Below are 21,895 nucleotides of genomic sequence, written 5' to 3' on the forward strand. Positions count from 1 at the left end.
TTTGAAAAAAAAAATTATCGCGCGCAATAGCTGCCATCTATTGGCGGCAATTTGAAAAATTTGAATTTATCGACTGAAAAAAAAAAACAACAAGGACGAGCTCTGACGCTGTCATTATTCCAATAATATTTATTTATTAAAAATTTAAAATATTAATTATCATTATTATTAATATTATTATTATTATTTTAATAGAAATTTTAAGTGTAAGTTTAAAAAAACAGTTGAGCTGTAATAAAAAGTAAGTTTTCATTATTTTTAAAAATTCATTTCTCTTTATATTGTACGAGGTTATGATTTGTAACCTAGTTATTTATATATATATATATATATGTATATATATATTTTTTTTTTAATTAAATTAAATGTCATATTGTCCTTCGAAATGTCAAAATAAATAATTAATTGGTTGTTCGGTTAATTAATTTCTTGTTCATTTGGATTTTATTTTTTCTTTTTTTTTAAGTGGATTGAAGGTCTGAGAAGTCTGAGAAGGTGCTGGAGTAAATAAAAATTATAAATAAAATAAAAGACAAAGAAAGTGGATATTGAACGGATGATGTTGATATTTATTTGATTTTTTGGACAAAAGCCAAAATAATAATAAGATAATTGTATGGAAACAAATTTAGAGCGTAGTTTAAAAACATTTTTCAATCAGTTTTCATCTTATCGGTGATAGAAAAATAAACAGTTTAATTAAATGGCGAGATTTGATAGTCTATGGGATAAAATATCAGCGACAGCACCTTCCCATGCTCCTCCAAACTGTGCAATGTACTTTTTTTTTATTTAATTTTGTTTAAACAAAGAAAATATATTTTTAATAAATTTACAGCTAATTGATTGTCATTGCAGGTGTCGTAAAAAAATGAAAATGAAGAGAAGCAAATCGCTGTCACCAGAACCATCAAGCAGCCGTGATGCTAAAATTCCTAGACTTTCAAACTTGTCGGATTTTAATGAACCCGGTGATTTCAAAACAAAGCTATTGGATTTTTCGGATGATGTATTGCTTAATATATTTAAATATGTATCACCTCAAGATCTTTTTGCTTTGAGCTCGTAAGTAAATTATTATTTATTATTGTTGTTATTATTACTATTAAATATTTAATATTTACTATTCTTAGCTGCTGCCACCGATTAAATCAAGTCTGTCGTGACCGTACTCTTTGGAAAGTCGTTAATTTCAAATCACGTCAAATAAAAAAAGATGAACTGAGTACAATATTAGAATTTTTGAAACCGAATACTGAGAGTATTATAATTAATGGCCGAGTTGAGTTTACTATAAACAAAGATAAATTCAATGAAGAAGTAGCTAATGGAGATTTGAGTAAATATCAAGGGACATCAAATGGCGGATGCAGTAAACATGAGGGAACATCAAATGGCGATATTAGTAAAATTGTGGGGACATCAAACGGTTTTGTTAGTGACGTAGGAACATCTAATGGATTTACCAATGGTGCTGGCACATCAAATGGTACTGTTATGAAGAATGAAGCAGCATCTAGTAATATTAAAGACCGAATAGTTATTTTAGAAGAATTAAAAAATAATTTTCTAACTAGAATTGGTAAAATTTGTACTAGTTTAAAAGAGCTTGTGATTGAAGAATTTACAATCATTAATAATGATGTAAGTTGATTATCTATTATTTATTATTTCAAATTATATTAATAATTATTATTTATTTTTGTTTAGATTAAGATAACAGATTTTCCATCAACGCTTGAAAAGTTGTCATTAAAAGGATGCAAAGTGTGTAATGTCAATCCCAAACAATCTTACTTCTTTAAATTGGACCACCACATGCCTAATTTAACGGTAATTTTTTTTTTTTTAATTATTAAGATCAAGCGAGTTGGTAGGAAGCGAATCATAGAGAGATTTTTATTACAGACGTTGATAGTGACAGACTGCCAGTGGCTGAGAAGCCACTCGCTGATGGTAATCAGCAAGATACCCAAGCTGAAGGAATTGAGAATGAATTCGTGTAAATATGTTGGCGACTGCGTGGCTTACATGAGTCTGGCAACGAGGTTCGGGTTCAAGACGCTAGAAATTCTTGATCTGTGTCACACGAATGTCGGTGACTCGGAAGTCAGCTGCTTCTTTCAGTACACTAGCACTTTGACGCACTTGTACTTGGACTACTCCCCTATAGACTTGAAGCCCAAAAGTGACATTCACAATTTTATTGCTCTGAACCCTCCGGTTTATGAGGACAATCACGTGGCGCAGTACGTCATCGATGGGAACCAGTTTGATATGGACGACATGTCGCCTTGTCGTATCACCGACCGGTGTATCTGTTCAATCGGGTCTTACTTGAGTCAGCGCCCGGCGCAACAAGTGCCTCAGAGAGATGTCCCCGATATGGTCATCATTGAACCAAGACCTCGGGTCTGTAGCAATCCCATTCTTCGGACTCTAGTCGTCAGGTAAATTTAATTAACTCCTGCTTATAAATTAACAATTCACTACACGGAAAGAAAATTATGGCAGCGGTTCCCATAACTTTGTGAAATTTTTTCCTATACCATCATAGGAATTACGACCATAAATTATGGGAGCGGTTCCTATAATTATAGGAATGATTCCCATAATTATAGGAATAGTTCCTATAATTATGGGAATGATATCCATAACACTATAGGAATGGTTCCTATAATTATAGGAATGGTTCCTATAATTTATAGGAATACTTTCTATAATATTATGGGAATCATTCCTATAATTTATTGGAATGGTTCCTATAATTTATAGGAACCATTCCCATAAATTATAGGAACCATTCCCATAATATTATGGGAATGGTTGCTATAATAGTATGGGAACTATTCCCATAATATTATGGGAATGATTCCCATAATGCAATTGGAATGGTTCCTATACCATTATGGGAATCATTCCCATATTATCATGAAAAAATTAATTTAAAGAAGTGTGGTAATCACTTCTACAATACACAGAAATATTATTAAACATAAAAACAAAAATTCAAACATTGAAAAAAAAAATCGAATTTGGCAAAAAAACATTAAAATTTTTAATAAGAATTTTTTGTCAGCACAAAACATTTAAGAAAATTTAAATTTTGGGAAATTTCTACACTATTGTGCAAAAAAAAAATTTTATGATATTATAGGGATGGTTCCCATAACATTATGGGAATAGTTCCCATAATATTATAGGAATAGTTCCTATACCAATATGGGAACCATTCCCATAATAGTATGGGAATGATTCCCATACCATTATGGGAACCATTCCCATAATGCATAGGAAAACTTCCCATAAATTTCTTTCCGTGTAGAGTATGAAATAAAATTCTCAAATAATTTTTTTTTTAATAGAAATTATCCGAAAGTAACCGACAGAAGTCTCAGACACCTGGCAGAACTCATACACAACTTGGAGTACGTCGATCTCACCGGTACATCGGTAACACGAAACGGAGTTGAAAGTTTCAAATCTCTCCGACCCAACGTCACTTTGATTTCATCAATAAGTGATTAGTAATTGGCATTTACTACCAGTGAACCATCAACAATAATAAATTAAAAATAAATATTAAGTTCGACTGTCGTGCGGTACTTGCATGTATGTTACATTCGTGCAATTTAGTTATTATTTTCCGTAATCACTCTATGAGTGTAATTAAATTAAATTATTATAACTATTATTATTATTATTTTATATTATACGTGAAATTTTTTAATTGGACTGAGACTGTTTTTTCTTTGCATTAAAATAATTCTTTTTTTTACAATCTTTTCTTTACATTAATTATTAGTAATTACAACACATTAATCACTTATAAATATCCGCTGGGATATTTATAGATAAGTAATTAAGTTAATTGTAGATAAGACAATTACATCCACTAATCAGCTTATTTCTTTATATTAAAAAAATAATGCAAAATAAATTTAATTAAATTTATATTATTAATTAACTAACGTAGTATTTCAATTGTCGTATAGATTAAGTTAGTATATTTAGTGATATAAATATATATTTTTTTCCGTAAATTTTGTATTTTAAAAATAAATCTTTTTTTTATGGACGAAACTATTTTATTTCTCAAGATAGATACAAAATGTGCACTCGGAACACGGAATGTAAATACTTTCGGTAAATTCATCAGAGTTTATTAGATAATTGCTGCCACACCGACATGGGTAACTCAGGACATCATCTTCAACAGTCATCGATTTAATATTTATTCTATCGTAAATTAATAAATTATCTACTTCTAATTCAGCTTGACGACATTCTGCGTCGTATTTTGTTTTTAAATCTTTATCACTCAGTACCCGCCAAGCTTCTTCTATTTCTGTAAACTTTTTATTATTCAAATTACCGCCAGTCTCATTGGCGTTATCATTATTTTTTTTACTCTTCGCCTTATCTGGGTGATAAATAAGCGCTAGTTTATGATACGCACGTTTCAATTCGTCATATGTTGAGTCCTTATTGCATCCAAGTACTTCGTAATATTTGTATTCATTATTAGCAATCGACATCTTTGTTTTTTTCTCGGGATCGCTTAAATTTTTGCAAACGCAATCTAGATAAAAGTAAGAATTAATTAATTTTTATGTAATTAATTGAAACTTAAGCTTTCAAGTAATTAATTAAGTATCTAAAATCACTTACATGTAATTACATATTCATTTTTTTCATTAAATTTGTTTAAAAAAATATTATTTGGGGTTAGAGTTCAGGAGTCTCCATTTTAAAATTCAAATTTCCGAGACTCCCGCCAGAGCGCAGGGTCGCTCGGAGTTTGAATTTAAAAATGAACTGACCTTGATATATGCCGATAATTAACTTATCAATAAAAATTATGTTCTTTATCAATAATTACATATATTTTATCAATAATAATCGCTAATTTATCTCTTGACGTTGATAGACGAGCGAAAAGTTCATTTGAGCGGCAAGATGTCACAAGTACCGACGATTGCACTTAATAATGGTAATAAAATTCCAGTAATTGGTCTAGGAACATGGAGAGTAAGTGAATTTATTATTTAATTAAATGAAATAAATTATATATTTATGAGTAATTAATTTTTAGGCTGCTACTGGAGTAGTGACACAAATAGTAAAAGACGCTATAGACGTCGGCTACCGTCACTTTGACTGCGCGCTGGTTTATCAGAATGAAAAGGAAATCGGGGAGGCCTTACGTGCTAAAATTAATGAAGGAGTTGTCAAACGTGAAGATTTATTCATAACATCGAAGCTATGGAACACTTATCACAAGACAGAGTCAGTTGAAAAAGGAATCAGACGGAGCTTGACTAATTTGGGGCTGGACTACTTGGACCTCTATTTGATTCACTGGCCAATGGCTTACATAGACACCGATGAATTGTTTCCAGTTAATCCTGATGGTACTCCAGCTGCTACGGATACTGATTATCTAGACACTTGGAAAGGGATGGAAGGAGTGCTTGAAAAAGGGCTGGCTAAAAATATTGGAATCAGTAACTTTAATTCCGAACAAATCACCCGTTTGCTGGCTAACTGCAAAGTCAAACCAGTTGTCAATCAAGTTCGTTTGATAATCTCTTCGCTTAACATTTAAATTTAAAAAATAATTTATAAAAATGATGTATATTTTTAGGTTGAATGCCATCCGTATTTAACTCAAAAAAAATTGTCTGCTTTTTGTAAAGAACGAGAGATTGTCATTACTGCTTATGGTCCTATGGGCTCTCGCGACCGTCCTTGGGCTAAACCAGAAGATCCAGTACTTCTAGAAGATAAAAAACTTTGTGATATCGCTAATAAATATAAGAAAACTCCAGCGCAAATAGTCATTCGCTATCAAGTATGATTTTAAGTTTGTTTTAATTACAAACTTGTTACGTCATAAATTAATTATATACAATTTTAAATTCCTCTAGTCATTTATTAATACAATCACTCGCGTAATCAGATTATTTATATTTTTCTTGATAGTTTATTTTTATTTGAGATTAGAACTTGAGTTTATAAAACTTTCCATTAGAGAATTAGTTTCGTTTGATGACCAAGACAAATTATTTGTTTATTGATAAGCCCAACTAAAAAAAAAAAAAAGCAAGATTAGTCATTGAACAATTTGTTGACCCGTTCATTCACAGCACTTTGATACCCTTGAATAATAATTTGTGATGGGAAACGCCTTTAGCGGTCATTCCCTACGCTCTTAATATTATTTCCGACTAAATCAAATTTAATAAATAAAATCTCAAGTAAACAATTTATAAATTTAAATATTTTAAAATTAATATCACTCAGTCTGTCATAAATTTTTTTTTCTCATTCATTTTAATTCAAAAAATATTCTAAGACAATTTTTTTTAAATTAATTTATTTTTCTAATTGGTATTAATTAATTAATTTAATTACATTATTTAATAAATTTATATAATAATGAAATTGTTATTTTATAAATATATATATTTATATTTTTAAAAGTAGCTTTTAAAATTTAACGGTCATGGAAAATTCCATTGGGTTGTTTTGTTCCGTTGAGTTATATAACGAGACTACGGTCTCTTTTATCATGATGTTCAACTACATATATATATTCATACAAAACATAAACACATATATATATATGAGTTGTTAATTAATGTATGATTTAATGAACATAAATTATTATTTTTATTAAATTAATTAAAATTTTTTCATTAAAAGTTGATGACTAATAACAATAATAATAAAATAAAATTTTCTAGAACATTCCATAGTCTATAGAATTACACAATAAAAGATTTTAATCATTGAAAAATTATTGAGTAATGAGATAAAGAATGAAAAAAAATAAACTAAACATTTTTAAAATGATAAAAACAAAAGTATTGAATAAAAATTTAATATTTTATTTAACAAAATTTCCAGATTGACCGCGGGCATGTCGTGATCCCCAAAACATCAACGAGCTCACGTCTGACGGAAAATTTCAGCGTCTTTGATTTTAAATTAAGCGACGAGGATGTCGCGTACATCGACAGATTCGATGTGGGTGGAAGATTAGTCGCACTCAAGGAGTAAGTAATAATTATTTTAATTAGCATCAATATATGCACATGTATATGATTTTAAATTCCTGCGCAGACCCCTCAATAATATTTTATTGACTTAATATTTTTTTTGTTTTCCAGCCGGGCACATTGCCCAAATTATCCATTTGATATTCCGTTCTGAGATTATTAATCATGATTGACATTGAGATTTATGATTATTGTCCGTATTTCTCTACAAATTATATATTACATTTCTATATTAATAAGTGAAAAAAAAACGAGGATTTTCTTTAATTTTTTTCACTACTTGAATACAAAAATTTTCTATCGTTTACTTCCTCTTCAAGTCTTCAATTAAATCCAATACATAATTAATGAATAAATAATTTTTATAAATTAATTATTGTAGCAAACAAATAAAAAACTACTGCAATAAACAAGTAATGTTTTTTATATATTTATATAAAACATTAGAAGACTGAGATGTTTCTTTTGTTTCTATTTACAAAATCTTAATTATTTTGTTTTTAAAATCTTATATATATCAGTACCATCCATTTATAAAATCCGTTAAAAATAATTTAGGCATCAGTTTAAATCTCAAGTTTTATTCCCCCAGTAGAACCGCATTAATAGACAGCGTCAGAAAATAATTTTAAAAAGATAAAAAGAGAAGGCAAGCGGATTTGTGTCTGTGAGTGTGTTAGCGTTCATAGACATATTGCACCACACAGATCAAAGAGCGTGAGGAAAGCAATAGAACCAACCAGACAAGACTCCCGACTCCCGGCTTTATTTGTCAACGAGCCATCGTCGAAACTGGTCACTAGTCGCTTGCAATTCAAACTGCCAACTAATTACTCAACTACATACTCTATATATTTATTATTTATTTTATAATTTTATTCAGTTTCATCCGGTTTATTTCGCGGTAAACTTCTAATCATGTCTCTGAGCGTCCCGAAAATAAAACTCAACAACGGAAATGAAATTCCCAGCTTTGGTTTGGGAACATGGAAGGTATATATTATTTATTTATATTTTTAACTTGTAATTAAAAGAAATAAAACGATTTTTCAGTCAAAACCTGGTGAAGTTACGGAAGCCGTTAAGTACGCAATTGAAATTGGCTACCGCCATATCGATTGCGCTCATGTTTACGGAAATGAAAAGGAAGTTGGTGCTGCGTTGAAAGCTAAGATTTCTGAAGGTCTAGTTAAACGCGAGGACTTGTTCATTACATCAAAACTATGGAATTCTTATCACAAGCAAGAGAGTGTTGAGAAAGGCATAAAGAAAACCCTGGCAGACTTGGGGCTTGAGTACTTGGACCTCTATCTGATCCACTGGCCCATGGCCTACGAAGACGGCGAGGTTCTCTTCCCAACAGACGCAGACGGCAACACCAAACTGACTGACACAGATTACCTGGAAACCTGGAAAGGAATGGAAGGCGTCTGCGAAAAAGGTTTGGCCAAAAATATCGGGCTGAGTAATTTCAACTCCGAGCAAGTTGACCGAGTTCTCAAGAGCTGCAAAATAAAGCCAGTTACCAATCAGGTAAATTTTTTTATACTTCTGGTAACTAGTCATCTGTATAAATAAATAAATATATCATTTATAATTTAGATTGAATGCCATCCGTACTTGACCCAACAAGAGCTGACTAAGTTTTGCAAAGAAAGAGGTATCGTTGTCACTGCCTACAGTCCTCTGGGTTCTCCCGACAGACCCTGGGCCAAACCCGGAGATCCAATTTTGCTGGAAGACAAAAAATTAATTGAAATAAGTAAAAAGTATAAAAAAACGCCAGCTCAAGTTGTTATCCGCTATCAGGTAATTTTTATTACTCATACTTATGTTTTTAATAACATCTTTTATCAATTTTGAAATCACGTTCAATGGAATTTTCCATAATTATTCATGCATTCATTTATTTATTTAAGAGCAGGCTTAAATTACAATTGCAAGTAATTATTTATTATTTATAATTATAATTATAGCTTGATCGTGGGCATGTTGTGATACCTAAATCAGTTACCAAGTCCCGTATATTGGAGAACAGTCAAGTCTTTGACTTTAAATTAAGCGACGAAGACATCGCTTACATCAATACCTTCGATTGCAATGGAAGAATCTGTCCCATGTCTGAGTAAGTTATTAAATCACGTTATCCGCGTTACTAATTTTGGAGCAAATCTTGAGCAAGTCGAGGAGAATACAGTGAAATATATCTATATATACTGTGATTTCAAGATCTTGACTAAGAAAGTTACTAGGGAGGAAGATCCCAAAAGCCAAAAGAGCGAATAAAAATTACGATCCTGTAGTTAGCAGACAATTTCAAATTTTTGAATTTTTTTTTCAACAATTCAATTCAAGAAAAAAAAAACTAAAAATATGCATGATCCTGAAGTTAGCAGACAATTAAAAATTTTATAATTTTATTTTGAACAATTAAATTTGAAGAAAAAAAAAAACTGAAAAAATGCACATGTAGAAAATTAAAAAGACTAAAAGTGCAATTTTTTAAAATATTTTTTTTTTATAATTTATCGTTTTTTAAAAAATCAAAAAATTATGAGACGTCAGCTAACTTCAGTATCATAAATATGCACATGTAGAAAATTTAAAAAACCATAGGAGCAATTTTTTAAAAATATTTTTTTTTAAATTTGTCGTTTATAAGGAAAATACAAAATTTAATAGGCGTCGGCTAACTTCAGTATCATATAAAAATTGAATTCCTTTTGAAATTAGTAACGCGAAATATAAATTTATTAACATGATTTAAATAATGAATTAATAAATTTATTTGTTTGTTTCAGTTGTGTCAAGAGTATCCACTGGCCATTCAACATTCCATTCTAATTAGCGTCAAAGATCAAACGCTTAAAATTTTTATACACTATCCCTTATCTTTACCATGTAATCAATCATTTATTTACAATTACATTTATATTCATTGCTAAATTATAAATTTACGATAACCGTTTAATCATTAATGTAACTCTAGGTCATTTGTACTGAAACGAATAAATTTTATCAATTAAAATGTATCCTAGTTTGTTTACAATTTTATTTATTCCTCAATAGTCTCAATATTTATTGACTATTGACATTTATAATTTGATTATTGTGGTAATCCACTTGGTAATAATTTAAAGATGGCGTTAAAAACAATTGCCAACTTTAAAATCGATTTTTGAGTGCGGCGCAATAAAAAAGTAACCTGATTTTTAGCCGGAAGAGGTTTAGGTCCATGAATGTCTAACATTCATCGATAAAAAATGGTAAGATTTTGACAAGTAAATTTATAAGAACACAAATAATTTAAAATTTTAAAACCCGCTTTAAATTATTTTGTAATTGATAGCGCGTATTTATTTTTTAATAGAAACCTCTGATGCTGCATGGGCACGAGCGTGCCATCACGATGATAAAATACAACCGGGAAGGAGATCTTATTTTCAGCGCGTCCAAAGACAAGAAACCAAACGTCTGGTACTCGTTAAATGGAGAAAGACTCGGTACCTTTAATGGCCACAATGGCTCTATTTGGTGCATTGACGTCAATTGGGACACCTCCCGTTTTATTTCTGGTTCTGGTGACAATTCATTGAGAATTTGGGATTGTCAAACTGGTAAACATAAATGTCACTTACCCCAAGTAGATAAATAGTTAATTGATTAATAAATTAATTGACATTTAGGTAAAGAAATAGGCCGGCTAGATACTAACAGCTCAGTACGAACATGTGCATTCAGTTTCTCAGCAAACACGGCAGTATTTTCTACAGACAAAGCCCTAGGTCATCAATGTGAAATGTTTATCATCGACACCCGCAATGTTGAGCCGACTTTGTCACTTGAAGACGCAATTATCCGGATACCAATTAATGGACCTAGAATTTCAGCAATTTTGTGGGGTGCTCTTGATGAAACAATAATTACTGGTCATGAAGACGGAGAAATAAATATCTGGGATGTTAGAGTAGGTATTAAATAAATTCATTAATTAATCAATCAATCAATCAATAGATTAATTAATTTACCACTTTATCAAATCGACAGACCGGAAAAAAATTGAACAGCCAAAAAGGACACAAGAGCCAGATAAATGACATGCAAGTAAACAAAGACGGGACGATGTTCATAACAGCGAGTAAAGATCACACGGCTAAATTATTTGACAGCGAGTCTTTGATGCATTTGAAGACTTACAAAACCGAGAGACCCGTAAACTCGGCGACAATATCCCCGATTTATGACCACGTGGTGCTGGGAGGTGGCCAGGACGCGATGGACGTCACGACAACGTCAACGCGCCAAGGGAAATTCGACGCCCGTTTTTACCACCTGGTATTCGAAGAAGAATTCGCCCGATTGAAAGGTCACTTTGGGCCAATAAATTCACTGGCGTTTCATCCAAACGGACGGAGTTTTTCTAGTGGCGGTGAAGACGGTTACGTTCGTATAAATACTTTTGACCAATCGTACTTTGATTTTCATTTTGAATATTAATTTTAAAATTATAATGTTTTAAATGTAATAAAAAATAATAATAATTTTAATTACACAAGATATTTATTTAATAACTAATTCACTTGATTTATAATTATTATATTAATTAATAATAATTATTAAACTTAATTAATATTGTACAAATTATTACAGACAAACTGCTGCCATAAACCTGTAATAAAATTTATTATTTATTTATATTATATATTTATTAATATTAATTAATAATAATAATAATAATATTAATTATAAAATATTTAAAATTAAAAAGCATTTTTTAAAAAAACCCACCGTTATTAATTATAATTATTAATTAACCGGTCGATAATTATCTTGTTTATTTGTATTTAGTGTTACCAGTAATTGTACAAAAATCATTAACGAAATATACCAAGTCGTTAATATTTTTGCTAATTTTATCATTAAAGAAACTTAACATTTTAAAATCCTTAATCACTTTAATGACTATCTACAATAATGATTACATTGTAAGCCTATTGGAGTTTATACAAGAAAATAAATTTGCCGAATAATTAAAATAATTAAAATAAGCAATTAATTTTATATATTTATAGTTTTTTTTTTAAATTTAAATTTTAAGTGCTTCATACACTGGAAATTTGGTGACGCGACCTATCAGATATATATTTTTTTTCGTATATAGAATCCTATTTTAATGTACATTAGCTTTATTTTTTACTTTTTTTTTTTTTTTAAATAAAAATATTCTGTCGGCAAAAATAATAGTTGTCTTATTAGTTATATATTATTACAATGCATCGTGGACTGTTATTTATATATTTATTAATTAATTAATATTCGTCCATCTTATAGACAGATACAATGTACAGTTTGTCCAATTATCCCATTAAATGAATACGACTGCTGATAAATTATGACAATGACAATGACAGTGACAATGATAGTGATAGTGATGATGATAACCATGATGATGAATTTATGGTAATGATAGTAATGATAACGACAACCGTTTATACCATATATAAATTACTTAACACACGTCTAAAAAAAATTTAATAATTTATTTTAGTTCGCTGTCTTGACCAGCGGTTCTATTTTAAAAACAGAAATAAAAACAAATTCATTATATCATAATATTTATTCAATTTTTAAAAAGAAAGATGAGAAAATCTATCCAGTTTTTTATTTCCCACAGGGGAAAACGTTAATAAATCAATGATTTTACTTTAAATCAAGTTACTTTTTTTTTTTTTTATTTTCAGAGATCACGGGCAGAAGCACAAACGCATACGTCAGCCAATCTCTTTCTCATAAAATATATTTATATATTTATTTATATATATAAAGGACTATACTATAATTATTTTTTCAGCGTAAATATACACGACATTAAACACAAATATACTGTGTGTGTGTGATTGTTATCGAAATCTAATCGTTATAATTTAATTATTATTATTAATTTCTTTTTTTTTTTTCATGTTTTTTTTTTTAATTTTTTATTTTGTTTTAAACTACAATCGTAGGCAATCTGGGAAATACGCGTCTTCAGGACTAACCAAAAAGTTATTACTGAAGGCCACCCATTTAATGTTTATTTTTTTACAGTCTATTTTATTTATTGTTTATAATTATTATTAATATTATTATTATTATTATTATTATTATTATAATTATAATTAATATTATTTTATGCATGTCCGATAACAATAATAAAAATTCTTAAATAAATAGATCGGTATACTCGATGGAATAATTACGCAGTCAACTAATATATGTCTGTTAATTAATTAATCAATTAATTAAAATTCATAGTAATTAATTAATTAGCTTTCGCAAGTGGATAACTCTCTTGTAAAATTATTTAAAAACTTGTTCAATGCACGCGCATTACGATTTGTTATTTTGTCCGTCTTGTTCGGTATTGGATTTATTTTTTCCTCATCTGTTTTCATTATTTTATTTTATTTTATTTATTTATATATATAGATTTATTTATATAAAGTAATGAGAGTATCATTAAAAACTTACGCGAAATATATATCTCGAAAGTTAAGAAAAAAAGATAAAAATCAAAGTACACATATCACGTTGGTTGACTATTGTTATTTGCTTCGTCCCTGTGAAGAACTACTCGATCTTGTTGTCTTTGCTGGCTGTGGTATTATTGTTATTTCGTCATTTATTTTCAATGGCTTAAGCAGAGAGTCGTTTGATCTTGATGATGGCGTTGAAGGAGCGTTTTTTTTGTCCATAACGCGCTTTGCGACAACACTGTGGGCTGAGTATACGTGATTCTCGAACTGCTTGTACATTCCAAATGTCGCAGTGCATACTGTACATTTGTACGATAAATGTGCGGGCTTTAACGTCATGCCGTGGTCTCGTGCCACATGATTGAGTAGCTTCCATTGATAAACCTAAAAAAAAATTCAGTTATAATCAATAAAATCAATTTAATAATTAAATATAAATGTATATTTACTCGGCCACATGCTGGACAACGCCCGGCATCTTTTCCCTTATTGGCAGCTTCTTGCATACTTGATGTAACAAGTCCATGAGATCCAAGTAAATGTCTTTCTAATCCCTGTTAAATAAAATTATTGATATTAATAATAATAATAATAATAATTAGTGACAAGATAAAAAAAAACAAAAGTAAAACGCACTTGATCCGTAAAGAATCTAAATTGACATTTTTGGCAGTTCAATGGCGGTCGATTGTAAATCATCTTTGGATGTATTTTAACTTTATGAATCCATTGCATATGATTACGCAGTTGTTCCAAGTCCTGGATAGAAATAAATTTTATTGATAAGTATTTTTATTAAATAGTAGAGTGATGTTGGTGATGATGATGATGATGATGATTGATACCTTGATATAACCGTCACAAATTTCGCAAATGACAAATGTGCTTTTTCCAGGTTTTGACGGTGACCCAGAGCTTGAAATGGGGGCTTGTGTGCTACGTGGCAATGGTGTTATCGATATGCTCGGCTGACTCAACAATTTTGCCGCCGGATTTTTAACACACGTTGACGAGTTCTGCAATACAACATAAACAATTATTTCAATATTTTATTACCAACTATTTTTTTATTCTTTCCTTTATTCCTTATAACTGGGTCACGTTGCACAATTTTAAGCTAATCAGTATTTTTAAATTTAATTTACCATTACGACATATTCAAGTCTTTTTGTTTAATTATTTCGTAATATTAAAACTTAATTACAAATATATTTACCTGGAATACTTGGTTGCTACCGAATTGATAAGAAGTTGGTACTAAAAGTCCTGATGACGTTGGTCGATACATCATTCCAGTAACATTGTCTATAAAAAATATCAAAGGTTAAAGTATTTATACAGTTTACAAAAATAATTTCGAGCAACTCTTGAATTTAAATAAACAAACCTTGTCGTACAGATGTACTACCAGGTCTTAGCGACTTGAGGTCCGAGTATCTGGGCTGCATGGGCGGTCGTCCTCGTCCACGACCGGCGATTGGAGCAGGTAGTAATTTAGGTAACAGAGGTTGTTGTCCTTTAGCACCCATGGCCATTGCCAGGGCGGCGTTTGTGTTGAGGGAACCCACAGGACGTGAGCGATTGAGCCGGGGTATCTTTGCCGGTGGCTCCCAATCTGTTGAGGGCTCGAGGTTGCGCTCGGGCCTGAACTTCTTTGCACAGGCGAGGATATGCCGCGTGAGTTTGCCCTTTTGGTTGTCCTCGAAGGGGCAGTTTGGACACTGATGGAATGCCGGTCCGCGTTCTAGTCTTCCACGTGTGTTGTGCTCGGCTTCCATGTGGAAGAGAATGTCATGCGGACTACGCACTTCCAGTGGACAAAAATTGCATTTATACACGTAATTGCGCATATGAGGTGTCTCCAAGTGATGTTGCATAACTAATGCCGACTCTGTTTTAAAATTACAAAACTCACACTTTTTCATATCTAAGTGGAATGGTTCATTATTTTCTTTACTAAATTCTAAATTTTTAATCAATGAATTTATTGCCATTTGTGTTTCTGCAGATGTGCTACCTTTACCCTGTTTACGTTTTTGCGTGCGTAATAAATCTGTTTGAACGAATTCTTGTACAAGATTTACCCCAATTTGCATAAAAAATTTACCAAGAGGTAAATCAAAGTATGTTAACATTTTATTTTTATCATCAAATGGTTTAATATCCGTAAGATCTATCGAGTCATTAGCACTTCCACTCGCACTTGCACTCGGATTATCTTTTCTGCTGGATAAGCTCTTAACACTACCTCCGTCGTCGCTGTCATCGTATTTACCCGACTCAGATGATGAATCTCGATTTCTGTCTGATTTTTTACCCTCTTTCTTTGCCGCGGCTTTTGCTGCTTTTTCATCCCGCTCTACTTCCTCGATGCACTTTTCCAGTTTCGTGACGAATTCTTTGAGCGGTTTTATCGGCGGTTTCTCATAAACGTAGGGTACAATAAAGGACGGGGCCTCCACAACAAACATATCGTCAGTAAGTGTCGGTAATATTTGTGAGCCAGATGATCCAGAGCCAGATCCCGATCCAGAGGTAACTGTCGTCGGTACGGCCGTTATACTGCTGGGTATTTTGGGATGTCCAGTGTTTTTAGATGTCATGGGAACAGGAGTTATTGTGGTACGCATGTTGGGATACATTGTCTGTGTACCGCTCAAATTAACCGGCAATACAGAGAAACCAGAGGTATTTAATGAGTGATGATGATGATGATGAGATGATTTACTGTGGGATGAATTACCTCCACTGCTGGTACTGCTACCAATGGGCACACCACCACGTCCCGATAATATTGAATTAGTATCGATGATAACCAACGTTGGTTCTTTTTTGCCGCCACCCTTTGACGATTTGCTGCCAGCGGCTATTTCAACAAGACGTTTTGTGTCATTGACAACGATCGTCGTTTTACTTGTTTTAATAGGCGACTTCAGTTTTGAATTTTCTTTATCTTTATTATGATTATTATTACTACTACTACCACCACTACTACTACTTATACCAATACTAACACTACTGTCGAGACACGCCAACGGATCCTCGGGTTTTATTTCTTCGATATCCGATGACCCGTCAACCTCAACCTCTTCCTCCGGTTCTTTTTCGATATAACTAGTGCGTTTTATATTGCGTGAACTGCGCCGCGGTGTGATGTTACTCAAATCAATTTGTTTACGTGACTTTTTAGGTTTTGATTCCTTTACCGGCGTCCGTTCCAAATTATTTTTACTCGGACCGTTGCTTTTGCTGGTGTCTATTATTTCCTCGATGTCCGGACTACCGATGCTGCCGTTCTCCTCGCAAATTTTTAAATCTGATCCAGTGCTTGAAACAGAAACAATACTGTCATTAAGTTGCTGAACGTCGCTGCTCTCAGAAACGGCTCTGACATCGTCGTCGTCCTCGTTCTCGTCATCGAGAATCTGAACGTTATCAATCTCCTGAATACCATCACTGTCTTGTATATGATCATCCTGATCGTCAGCCTGTTTTTCAGCATCAACGCCGTCAACATCAGCTTCGGCATCAAGATCAACGTCAACTTCCATGTGATTCTCCATAGCAACTTCTTCATCAAGACACTCGACGTCCGAGTTATCCTGCGCGTCAACATCCATAGCTTCGTACTCTTTCTCCTCATCCTGATTATCGTCACCATTATCATCTCCATTATCGTCTACATTATCATCCCCATTATCATCCTGATTATCTTCATTCACTTCACTTTCACCACTCTTTTGACCAGCAGCTTCTTCCTCTTCCTCCTCCTCCTCTTCTTCTTGATCCTGATCAACAATTTCTTCTTCCCCGACCTCCGGCTCAACCTCGCCATGTGAATCGGTATCTTTGTTACCACTGTCATTAATATTATCATTATCCGGCTCGTCTTCTTCTTCCTCATCCTCAACTACACCACCACCACCACCATCACCGCCACCATCACCATCATCATCATCATCATCATCATTTACCGCCGTATCAGCATCCATTTTGTTTGATGTCATGTCGTCAATGTCGTCATGCTTCTCATTGTCATCATAGTTGCCATTAATACCATTTTGAACAACTCCATCTAAAATAATTATTTATACATACATACATATATACATATATATACTAACAATCAATCACTAAATAAATTTAGATTTTTAATAAATTAATTATTGATCCTATGACCTTTGGCATATACTTATCATTATCAACATCTGCCACGTACCCTGATGGGGTAAATTATAGGCAGATAAATAATAATAATAATAATAATAATAATAATAATAATAATAATAATAATAATAATAACAATAACCAGTACCTTTAGCTACATCATCGTCACAAGACGGGTCCTTGACCACTGGTTCTTCCAGCGTACCTTCCATGGAACCACTTCAAATGTCCTAAAATAAAAAAGTATCTTGTTATTTTAAATCCTAGTGAATTATCAATACCAATAAAATTATTTTAAAAAAACTGTCATTCCACTGTCAATCACACAACACAAACCTAAAAAATACTTATTGTTTATATATAAATATATGTTATAATAAATTTATGAAAGTGGTTATTGTAAATAATAAACAATAATAAATAAATCTAAATAAAAATAATAAAATTTAATCACCTACAGAAATAATAGTAAAAGGAAATTTTTCAAAATGGCGCACAACGAATTCCGCACTCTGGAGTAGAGCTCCCTCAACGTCCCATAACCAATAAAAATTAACTGGCACTGTAACCCCGATGGCGGGGTTGTGGTTTTTATGTTTTCCCAGACTTGTTGTAATTAAACAATTACTTTTATTATTACTATTATTATTATTGTTAATTAATAATAATAGTAATAATAAGCAATTAATTATTGATGGTGATAATTGATACTGATGGTACTCTATTTAGAGTGTATGAGATCCAGACACAACACGGCGTTCAAAAGCTTTTGATCACTCGCGGGAGCAATAGAATAAATCCAGGAAGTTTAAACAAAATAAAAAGGAAAAAGTTTTTCGTGAGGTTGATCTTTATAAGAGTCAGTCAGGAGACGCCGAGAGGTGACTCTCCTGCGTGTGTGCTAATACACGAGTTAGATGTTGAGCTCGGAGATGTTGAGAGAGTGGGAGAGAGAGCAGGAGAGCCGGAGAGCGTCCGCGGGGAAGAGACATCGAGAGACGAGGTAACGTTAGCGTCGCATGGCTCAGTCAGTCAGTCAGTCACCTGCAAGACGCGGTACTTTATTTAAATATTCAAACCATCTAATCTACTTTATTTTTTAACCATAACTTTATTTTCGTCCTGGCTCTCGTTCAGAGAAAGCATTTATAATTAAAATGTAATCAAGATTTTTTTTTTAAACTTTTTAGAGTAAAAATTGTCTCAATTAACTTGATTTTAGTTTCTTTTGTACATTCATATCTCTGACCTACTATTCAAGAAGAAATGATACCTTTCTCTTGGAGCTGATGTTTAAAGGATTCTGTCTAGGATATAAATTAACTACATATTTATTTAAACCAACAATAAAAAGAAAAACTTTCAAAATTGCGGGTTTTTTAAATTTGGCGGGAAATTTTTTAAATGTAATTTAAATCAAAATGTTTTAAAAATTAATTTACAAAAATATAATTACTGATTATTCAAATCAGGATTTGAAATTTTTTAGGCGGAAGTGCAATTAAAGGACTCAATTATTTAAAAATTGCGCTACTGACCCGAGTTCGAATCGCGCGATCAAAGTCTCCATGCTCCTCAAAGGTTTTTTTAAAAATATATTTTTATGTATAATAATAATAATAATAATTGTTAATAGATAAAAAAAAAAATTTATCAGTAAAATTTACACGCCAGATGGCGGCTAGAACGTTAGTAACGTTAAAAATGAAACCAACTACATCAGGGCCGTGATTAAATTCTACAAAGGAGGATTTAGATCCCCTAAATTATTCGCAAGGGTTGCTTTCATTGTCTAGGTACAGTCTGCTGATAGCGTCCCTACTGAATTTTATTTTCTCCATTATCTAGATCCTTTGTCTGCTGACCGTTAACTAAATTGCTGTAAAAAGACCAATGGGTCCATGAATAAATCAGCAATCGGGTGCTTAAAAAAATCTTCCGAGCCAACTGATCAACTCGAAAATGAATGAATTAATTGAATAATCAATTAGTAAAAAGGGTTGAAGTTGAATTAATGATAGAGACGGCCCTGATAATATTGTGTTATTCGATGCTGCAATTGCAGGAATGACATGTTCAACAATAACTCGAATATCCTAGACACATCAACAGAATCCATAAGAAAAATCTAAATGACCAGAGGGACGAAAGAGCAATCAATCAAACGCACGTGTCTTCCAAACGGAAATAAATATATGAGATAAAAATATATGTATTAATAATGAAATAGATCCCGCCATTTCCTAAAAAGCTTGTGCTCAAGGACTCAAAAAGCTTCGGGTGCTGAACAGCTGCGTTAAAAAGAAGCGACCGCGATTTTCGACCTGGACAAAGACAAACAATTATTGGAATAACGCGGATTTAAATATATGAGTTGGAGTAATGAATATATGTACAAGTATGAAGCTGGATGAGAGAGAGCTAGGGCTAACATGTAGAATAAGATCACCACTACCATGATGATTATCACCAACACAATTAACACACCACGCTTGCATAGAGCTAACATGCCGCGCTTATTTAAAATGCATTTTAATAATTGTTATCGATTACCTAGATTATTGATTGTGTTTATTGTTAAATATCACACTTGGACACTATCTTCTAATATTTATTGTTACAAATAACAATATTATCACATATATATTTTATGTTTATTTGAGACTCGACGACGTCACACATCCTCCTTTACCTCCATCGTCGAAAAAACTGCCAAGATGGCGGACATATATATATGTAGGTATTATACATATATATTTCATATATCACGTGATCTTTAATATTATGACGTATACATTTTATACTTAAATAATAATAATGATAAATTATGTACATGTATAGAAAAAAAATAAAATAAAAAATAAGGGACTGGATTCTATTCTAGACTTTTATTGTCCCAGAAATCACGTGATTAATTTTGTTTTATCATCATTATTATTATTATTGTTATTATTTTTATTTGTTATGAGCCAATGATATTTAATAATTGTTTATAGAAATTTGTTCCATTTAATCCCCTCTTAAAAGGAAATAAAAATAAAAATCGATAAACTATTTTAATGTAAAAAAATATATGTACAAGTTTATTTATTAGTAATTTATATATAAATAGATTAGATAAGATTATTCGTCTTCGTCGTCAAAGGACAACACGATTTTTGACTTTTTTTTTTTATTTTTTTTGGGAAGAGGCTGCTCATCTATATCTTGCTCTGATGGCTTTGATTTCCGGTTGAATATTATCCTTTTTGTTAAATCTGCTGGCGCGTTTGCTTCCTCTGTAATATTTAAATTGTTATCAGTTCTGTCAGGAGATTAATAAATATAAATAATGTAGTTTTGAAAAAAATTACCATCGTCTTTTTTCTTTTGAAAGGCATCAGCTTCTTCAGCTGTCAAATCTCCGTTATTTAATACCACGACTGTTGGCTTTTCTTCAATATGGTCCTCAAAATCTTCATCTTCGCCTTCGGATAATTCTTGCCTCTGAAAAAATTCAAGTAATTAAATTTTATTTTGCTAATTACTTTCAGCATCACTTGTCGCTCCAATTACAGTATCAATTATTTGAATTATTTTTAGACGATAAATAATTCATTTAAAAATTGAGTCTAGATGTCACGAAAATTTATTTAAATATTTCAAAAAATTGAAACCAATAATTTGAATGTTTTAATTTTAATTACATAAATAAATACCTTGGTATTAACATCAGGACCTTCTTTGAACCCAATTTGAGCTTTTAATTCACGAATAAATTTTGGCTCTTGTGGTTTTATGTAAGCGATGCTGTGTTTTTTTTTCGACATCTCCAATAAATTGTAATTAAATTTTATGTCAATTAACAATAAATAAATAATTAACTTTTTTTATAAATAATTAACAATTAACAATGATAAATACAGTGTTAAATTAGCAGCTGATGTTTTTTTTGAGGTTAAAAAATACAAATGGCGGTAAATTTAAAATTGCATTTGACGTTACCGCCAATAAAATGATTTTAAAGATACAATTGAAAATAAAATATTTTTGACAAATAAACTTCTTTATTCTAGCTGTCAATTTGAATTTTTAGTTCCTATATCCCTGGGAAATATTTGTAATATCATTTTAAAATTTAAAAATTATTAATTTTTATTAAGAAAACTC

General features: G+C 31.4%; 7 protein-coding genes across 12 annotated transcripts in view; 4 read left to right on the forward strand and 3 right to left on the reverse strand.

The window, feature by feature from the left end:
- Window positions 1–93: 93 nt before the first annotated feature.
- On the forward strand, window positions 94–4,059 carry LOC130673048 (uncharacterized). Of its 2 annotated transcripts, none has more exons than XM_057477930.1 (6): window positions 94–241; window positions 859–1,065; window positions 1,134–1,644; window positions 1,711–1,833; window positions 1,909–2,450; window positions 3,366–4,059. In XM_057477930.1, exons 2-6 carry the CDS (start codon window positions 872–874, stop codon window positions 3,526–3,528), a joined length of 1,533 nt encoding a protein of 510 aa, XP_057333913.1. In that variant the 5' UTR covers window positions 94–241; window positions 859–871; the 3' UTR covers window positions 3,529–4,059. The 2 variants fall into 2 exon arrangements, with proteins under 2 accessions (XP_057333913.1, XP_057333912.1); XM_057477929.1 differs by lacking the exon at window positions 94–241 and adding an exon at window positions 418–777.
- Window positions 4,060–4,088: 29 nt separating this feature from the next.
- Window positions 4,089–4,538, reverse strand: LOC130673235 (DPH4 homolog). Its single transcript, XM_057478192.1, has one exon. It carries the CDS (start codon window positions 4,536–4,538, stop codon window positions 4,089–4,091), a length of 450 nt encoding a protein of 149 aa, XP_057334175.1.
- LOC130673051 (aldo-keto reductase family 1 member B1-like) overlaps window positions 4,454–21,895 on the forward strand; it is a 109,554-nt gene continuing 92,112 nt past the window's right edge. Inside the window, exons 1-6 of one of the 2 annotated variants that reach the window (XR_008990825.1) lie at window positions 4,454–4,592; window positions 4,931–5,031; window positions 5,096–5,575; window positions 5,648–5,854; window positions 6,913–7,061; window positions 7,176–7,290. Coding sequence is in view for 1 of the 2 variants with exons in the window: in XM_057477933.1 (XP_057333916.1) it covers window positions 4,960–5,031; window positions 5,096–5,575; window positions 5,648–5,854; window positions 6,913–7,061; window positions 7,176–7,218 (951 nt within the window). In the remaining variant the exon portion in view is untranslated. Of the gene's footprint in view, window positions 4,593–4,930; window positions 5,032–5,095; window positions 5,576–5,647; window positions 5,855–6,912; window positions 7,062–7,175; window positions 7,442–21,895 lie in introns of those variants that run through there. The other variant, XM_057477933.1, reaches the window with a different exon arrangement.
- Window positions 7,711–10,096, forward strand: LOC130673050 (aldo-keto reductase family 1 member B1-like). Its single transcript, XM_057477932.1, has 6 exons — window positions 7,711–7,859; window positions 7,948–8,057; window positions 8,118–8,597; window positions 8,667–8,873; window positions 9,041–9,189; window positions 9,866–10,096. The coding sequence occupies exons 2-6, from the start codon at window positions 7,983–7,985 to the stop codon at window positions 9,906–9,908; spliced, it is 954 nt and encodes a 317-aa protein (XP_057333915.1). The 5' UTR covers window positions 7,711–7,859; window positions 7,948–7,982; the 3' UTR covers window positions 9,909–10,096.
- LOC130673049 (eukaryotic translation initiation factor 3 subunit I-like) lies at window positions 10,183–11,587 on the forward strand. The gene is made up of 4 exons (XM_057477931.1): window positions 10,183–10,330; window positions 10,435–10,681; window positions 10,751–11,031; window positions 11,112–11,587. Exons 1-4 carry the CDS (start codon window positions 10,328–10,330, stop codon window positions 11,559–11,561), a joined length of 981 nt encoding a protein of 326 aa, XP_057333914.1. The 5' UTR covers window positions 10,183–10,327; the 3' UTR covers window positions 11,562–11,587.
- On the reverse strand, window positions 11,606–20,465 carry LOC130673046 (uncharacterized protein DDB_G0283697). 4 transcript variants are annotated; one of them, XR_008990824.1, is made up of 9 exons: window positions 20,300–20,465; window positions 17,895–17,976; window positions 14,967–17,654; window positions 14,796–14,884; window positions 14,425–14,595; window positions 14,216–14,338; window positions 14,029–14,133; window positions 13,575–13,963; window positions 11,606–11,733 (listed from the first exon to the last, which is right to left on the reverse strand). XR_008990824.1 is itself a non-coding variant. In XM_057477926.1 (9 exons), exons 3-9 carry the CDS (start codon window positions 17,956–17,958, stop codon window positions 13,649–13,651), a joined length of 3,555 nt encoding a protein of 1,184 aa, XP_057333909.1. In that variant the 5' UTR covers window positions 17,959–17,976; window positions 18,205–18,352; window positions 20,300–20,465; the 3' UTR covers window positions 12,251–13,648. The 4 variants fall into 4 exon arrangements, 3 of the variants coding, with proteins under 3 accessions (XP_057333909.1, XP_057333910.1, XP_057333908.1); XM_057477926.1 differs by lacking the exon at window positions 11,606–11,733 and adding an exon at window positions 18,205–18,352 and having other exon boundaries at window positions 12,251–13,963; XM_057477927.1 differs by lacking the exon at window positions 11,606–11,733 and adding an exon at window positions 18,201–18,352 and having other exon boundaries at window positions 12,251–13,963.
- LOC130673058 (uncharacterized protein KIAA1143 homolog) lies at window positions 20,801–21,692 on the reverse strand. Its single transcript, XM_057477952.1, has 3 exons — window positions 21,445–21,692; window positions 21,100–21,232; window positions 20,801–21,024 (listed from the first exon to the last, which is right to left on the reverse strand). The coding sequence occupies exons 1-3, from the start codon at window positions 21,553–21,555 to the stop codon at window positions 20,870–20,872; spliced, it is 399 nt and encodes a 132-aa protein (XP_057333935.1). The 5' UTR covers window positions 21,556–21,692; the 3' UTR covers window positions 20,801–20,869.

This window comes from Microplitis mediator, chromosome 8 (assembly GCF_029852145.1).
Source record: "Microplitis mediator isolate UGA2020A chromosome 8, iyMicMedi2.1, whole genome shotgun sequence".
In the NCBI taxonomy this organism is placed as follows: Eukaryota; Metazoa; Arthropoda; class Insecta; order Hymenoptera; family Braconidae; genus Microplitis; species Microplitis mediator.

Coding starts and splice junctions, on each gene's coding strand:
- LOC130673048 (XM_057477929.1), top strand. CDS start 704: ATGGCGAGATTTGATAGTCTATGGGATAAAATATCAGCGACAGCACCT. Junction 1,066..1,133: donor GATCTTTTTGCTTTGAGCTC/GTAAGTAAATTA, acceptor TACTATTCTTAG/CTGCTGCCACCGATTAAATC. Junction 1,834..1,908: donor ACCACATGCCTAATTTAACG/GTAATTTTTTTT, acceptor TTTTTATTACAG/ACGTTGATAGTGACAGACTG.
- LOC130673235 (XM_057478192.1), bottom strand. CDS start 4,538: ATGTCGATTGCTAATAATGAATACAAATATTACGAAGTACTTGGATGC.
- LOC130673050 (XM_057477932.1), top strand. CDS start 7,983: ATGTCTCTGAGCGTCCCGAAAATAAAACTCAACAACGGAAATGAAATT. Junction 8,598..8,666: donor TAAAGCCAGTTACCAATCAG/GTAAATTTTTTT, acceptor TTTATAATTTAG/ATTGAATGCCATCCGTACTT. Junction 8,874..9,040: donor AAGTTGTTATCCGCTATCAG/GTAATTTTTATT, acceptor TTATAATTATAG/CTTGATCGTGGGCATGTTGT.
- LOC130673049 (XM_057477931.1), top strand. Junction 10,682..10,750: donor AATTTGGGATTGTCAAACTG/GTAAACATAAAT, acceptor ATTGACATTTAG/GTAAAGAAATAGGCCGGCTA. Junction 11,032..11,111: donor TAAATATCTGGGATGTTAGA/GTAGGTATTAAA, acceptor TCAAATCGACAG/ACCGGAAAAAAATTGAACAG.
- LOC130673046 (XM_057477925.1), bottom strand. CDS start 17,958: ATGGAAGGTACGCTGGAAGAACCAGTGGTCAAGGACCCGTCTTGTGAC. Junction 14,596..14,795: donor GTAGCAACCAAGTATTCCAG/GTAAATATATTT, acceptor GTTGTATTGCAG/AACTCGTCAACGTGTGTTAA. Junction 13,964..14,028: donor GTTGTCCAGCATGTGGCCGA/GTAAATATACAT, acceptor ATTTTTTTTTAG/GTTTATCAATGGAAGCTACT.
- LOC130673058 (XM_057477952.1), bottom strand. CDS start 21,555: ATGTCGAAAAAAAAACACAGCATCGCTTACATAAAACCACAAGAGCCA. Junction 21,233..21,444: donor GTCCTGATGTTAATACCAAG/GTATTTATTTAT, acceptor GAATTTTTTCAG/AGGCAAGAATTATCCGAAGG. Junction 21,025..21,099: donor TCAAAAGAAAAAAGACGATG/GTAATTTTTTTC, acceptor TAAATATTACAG/AGGAAGCAAACGCGCCAGCA.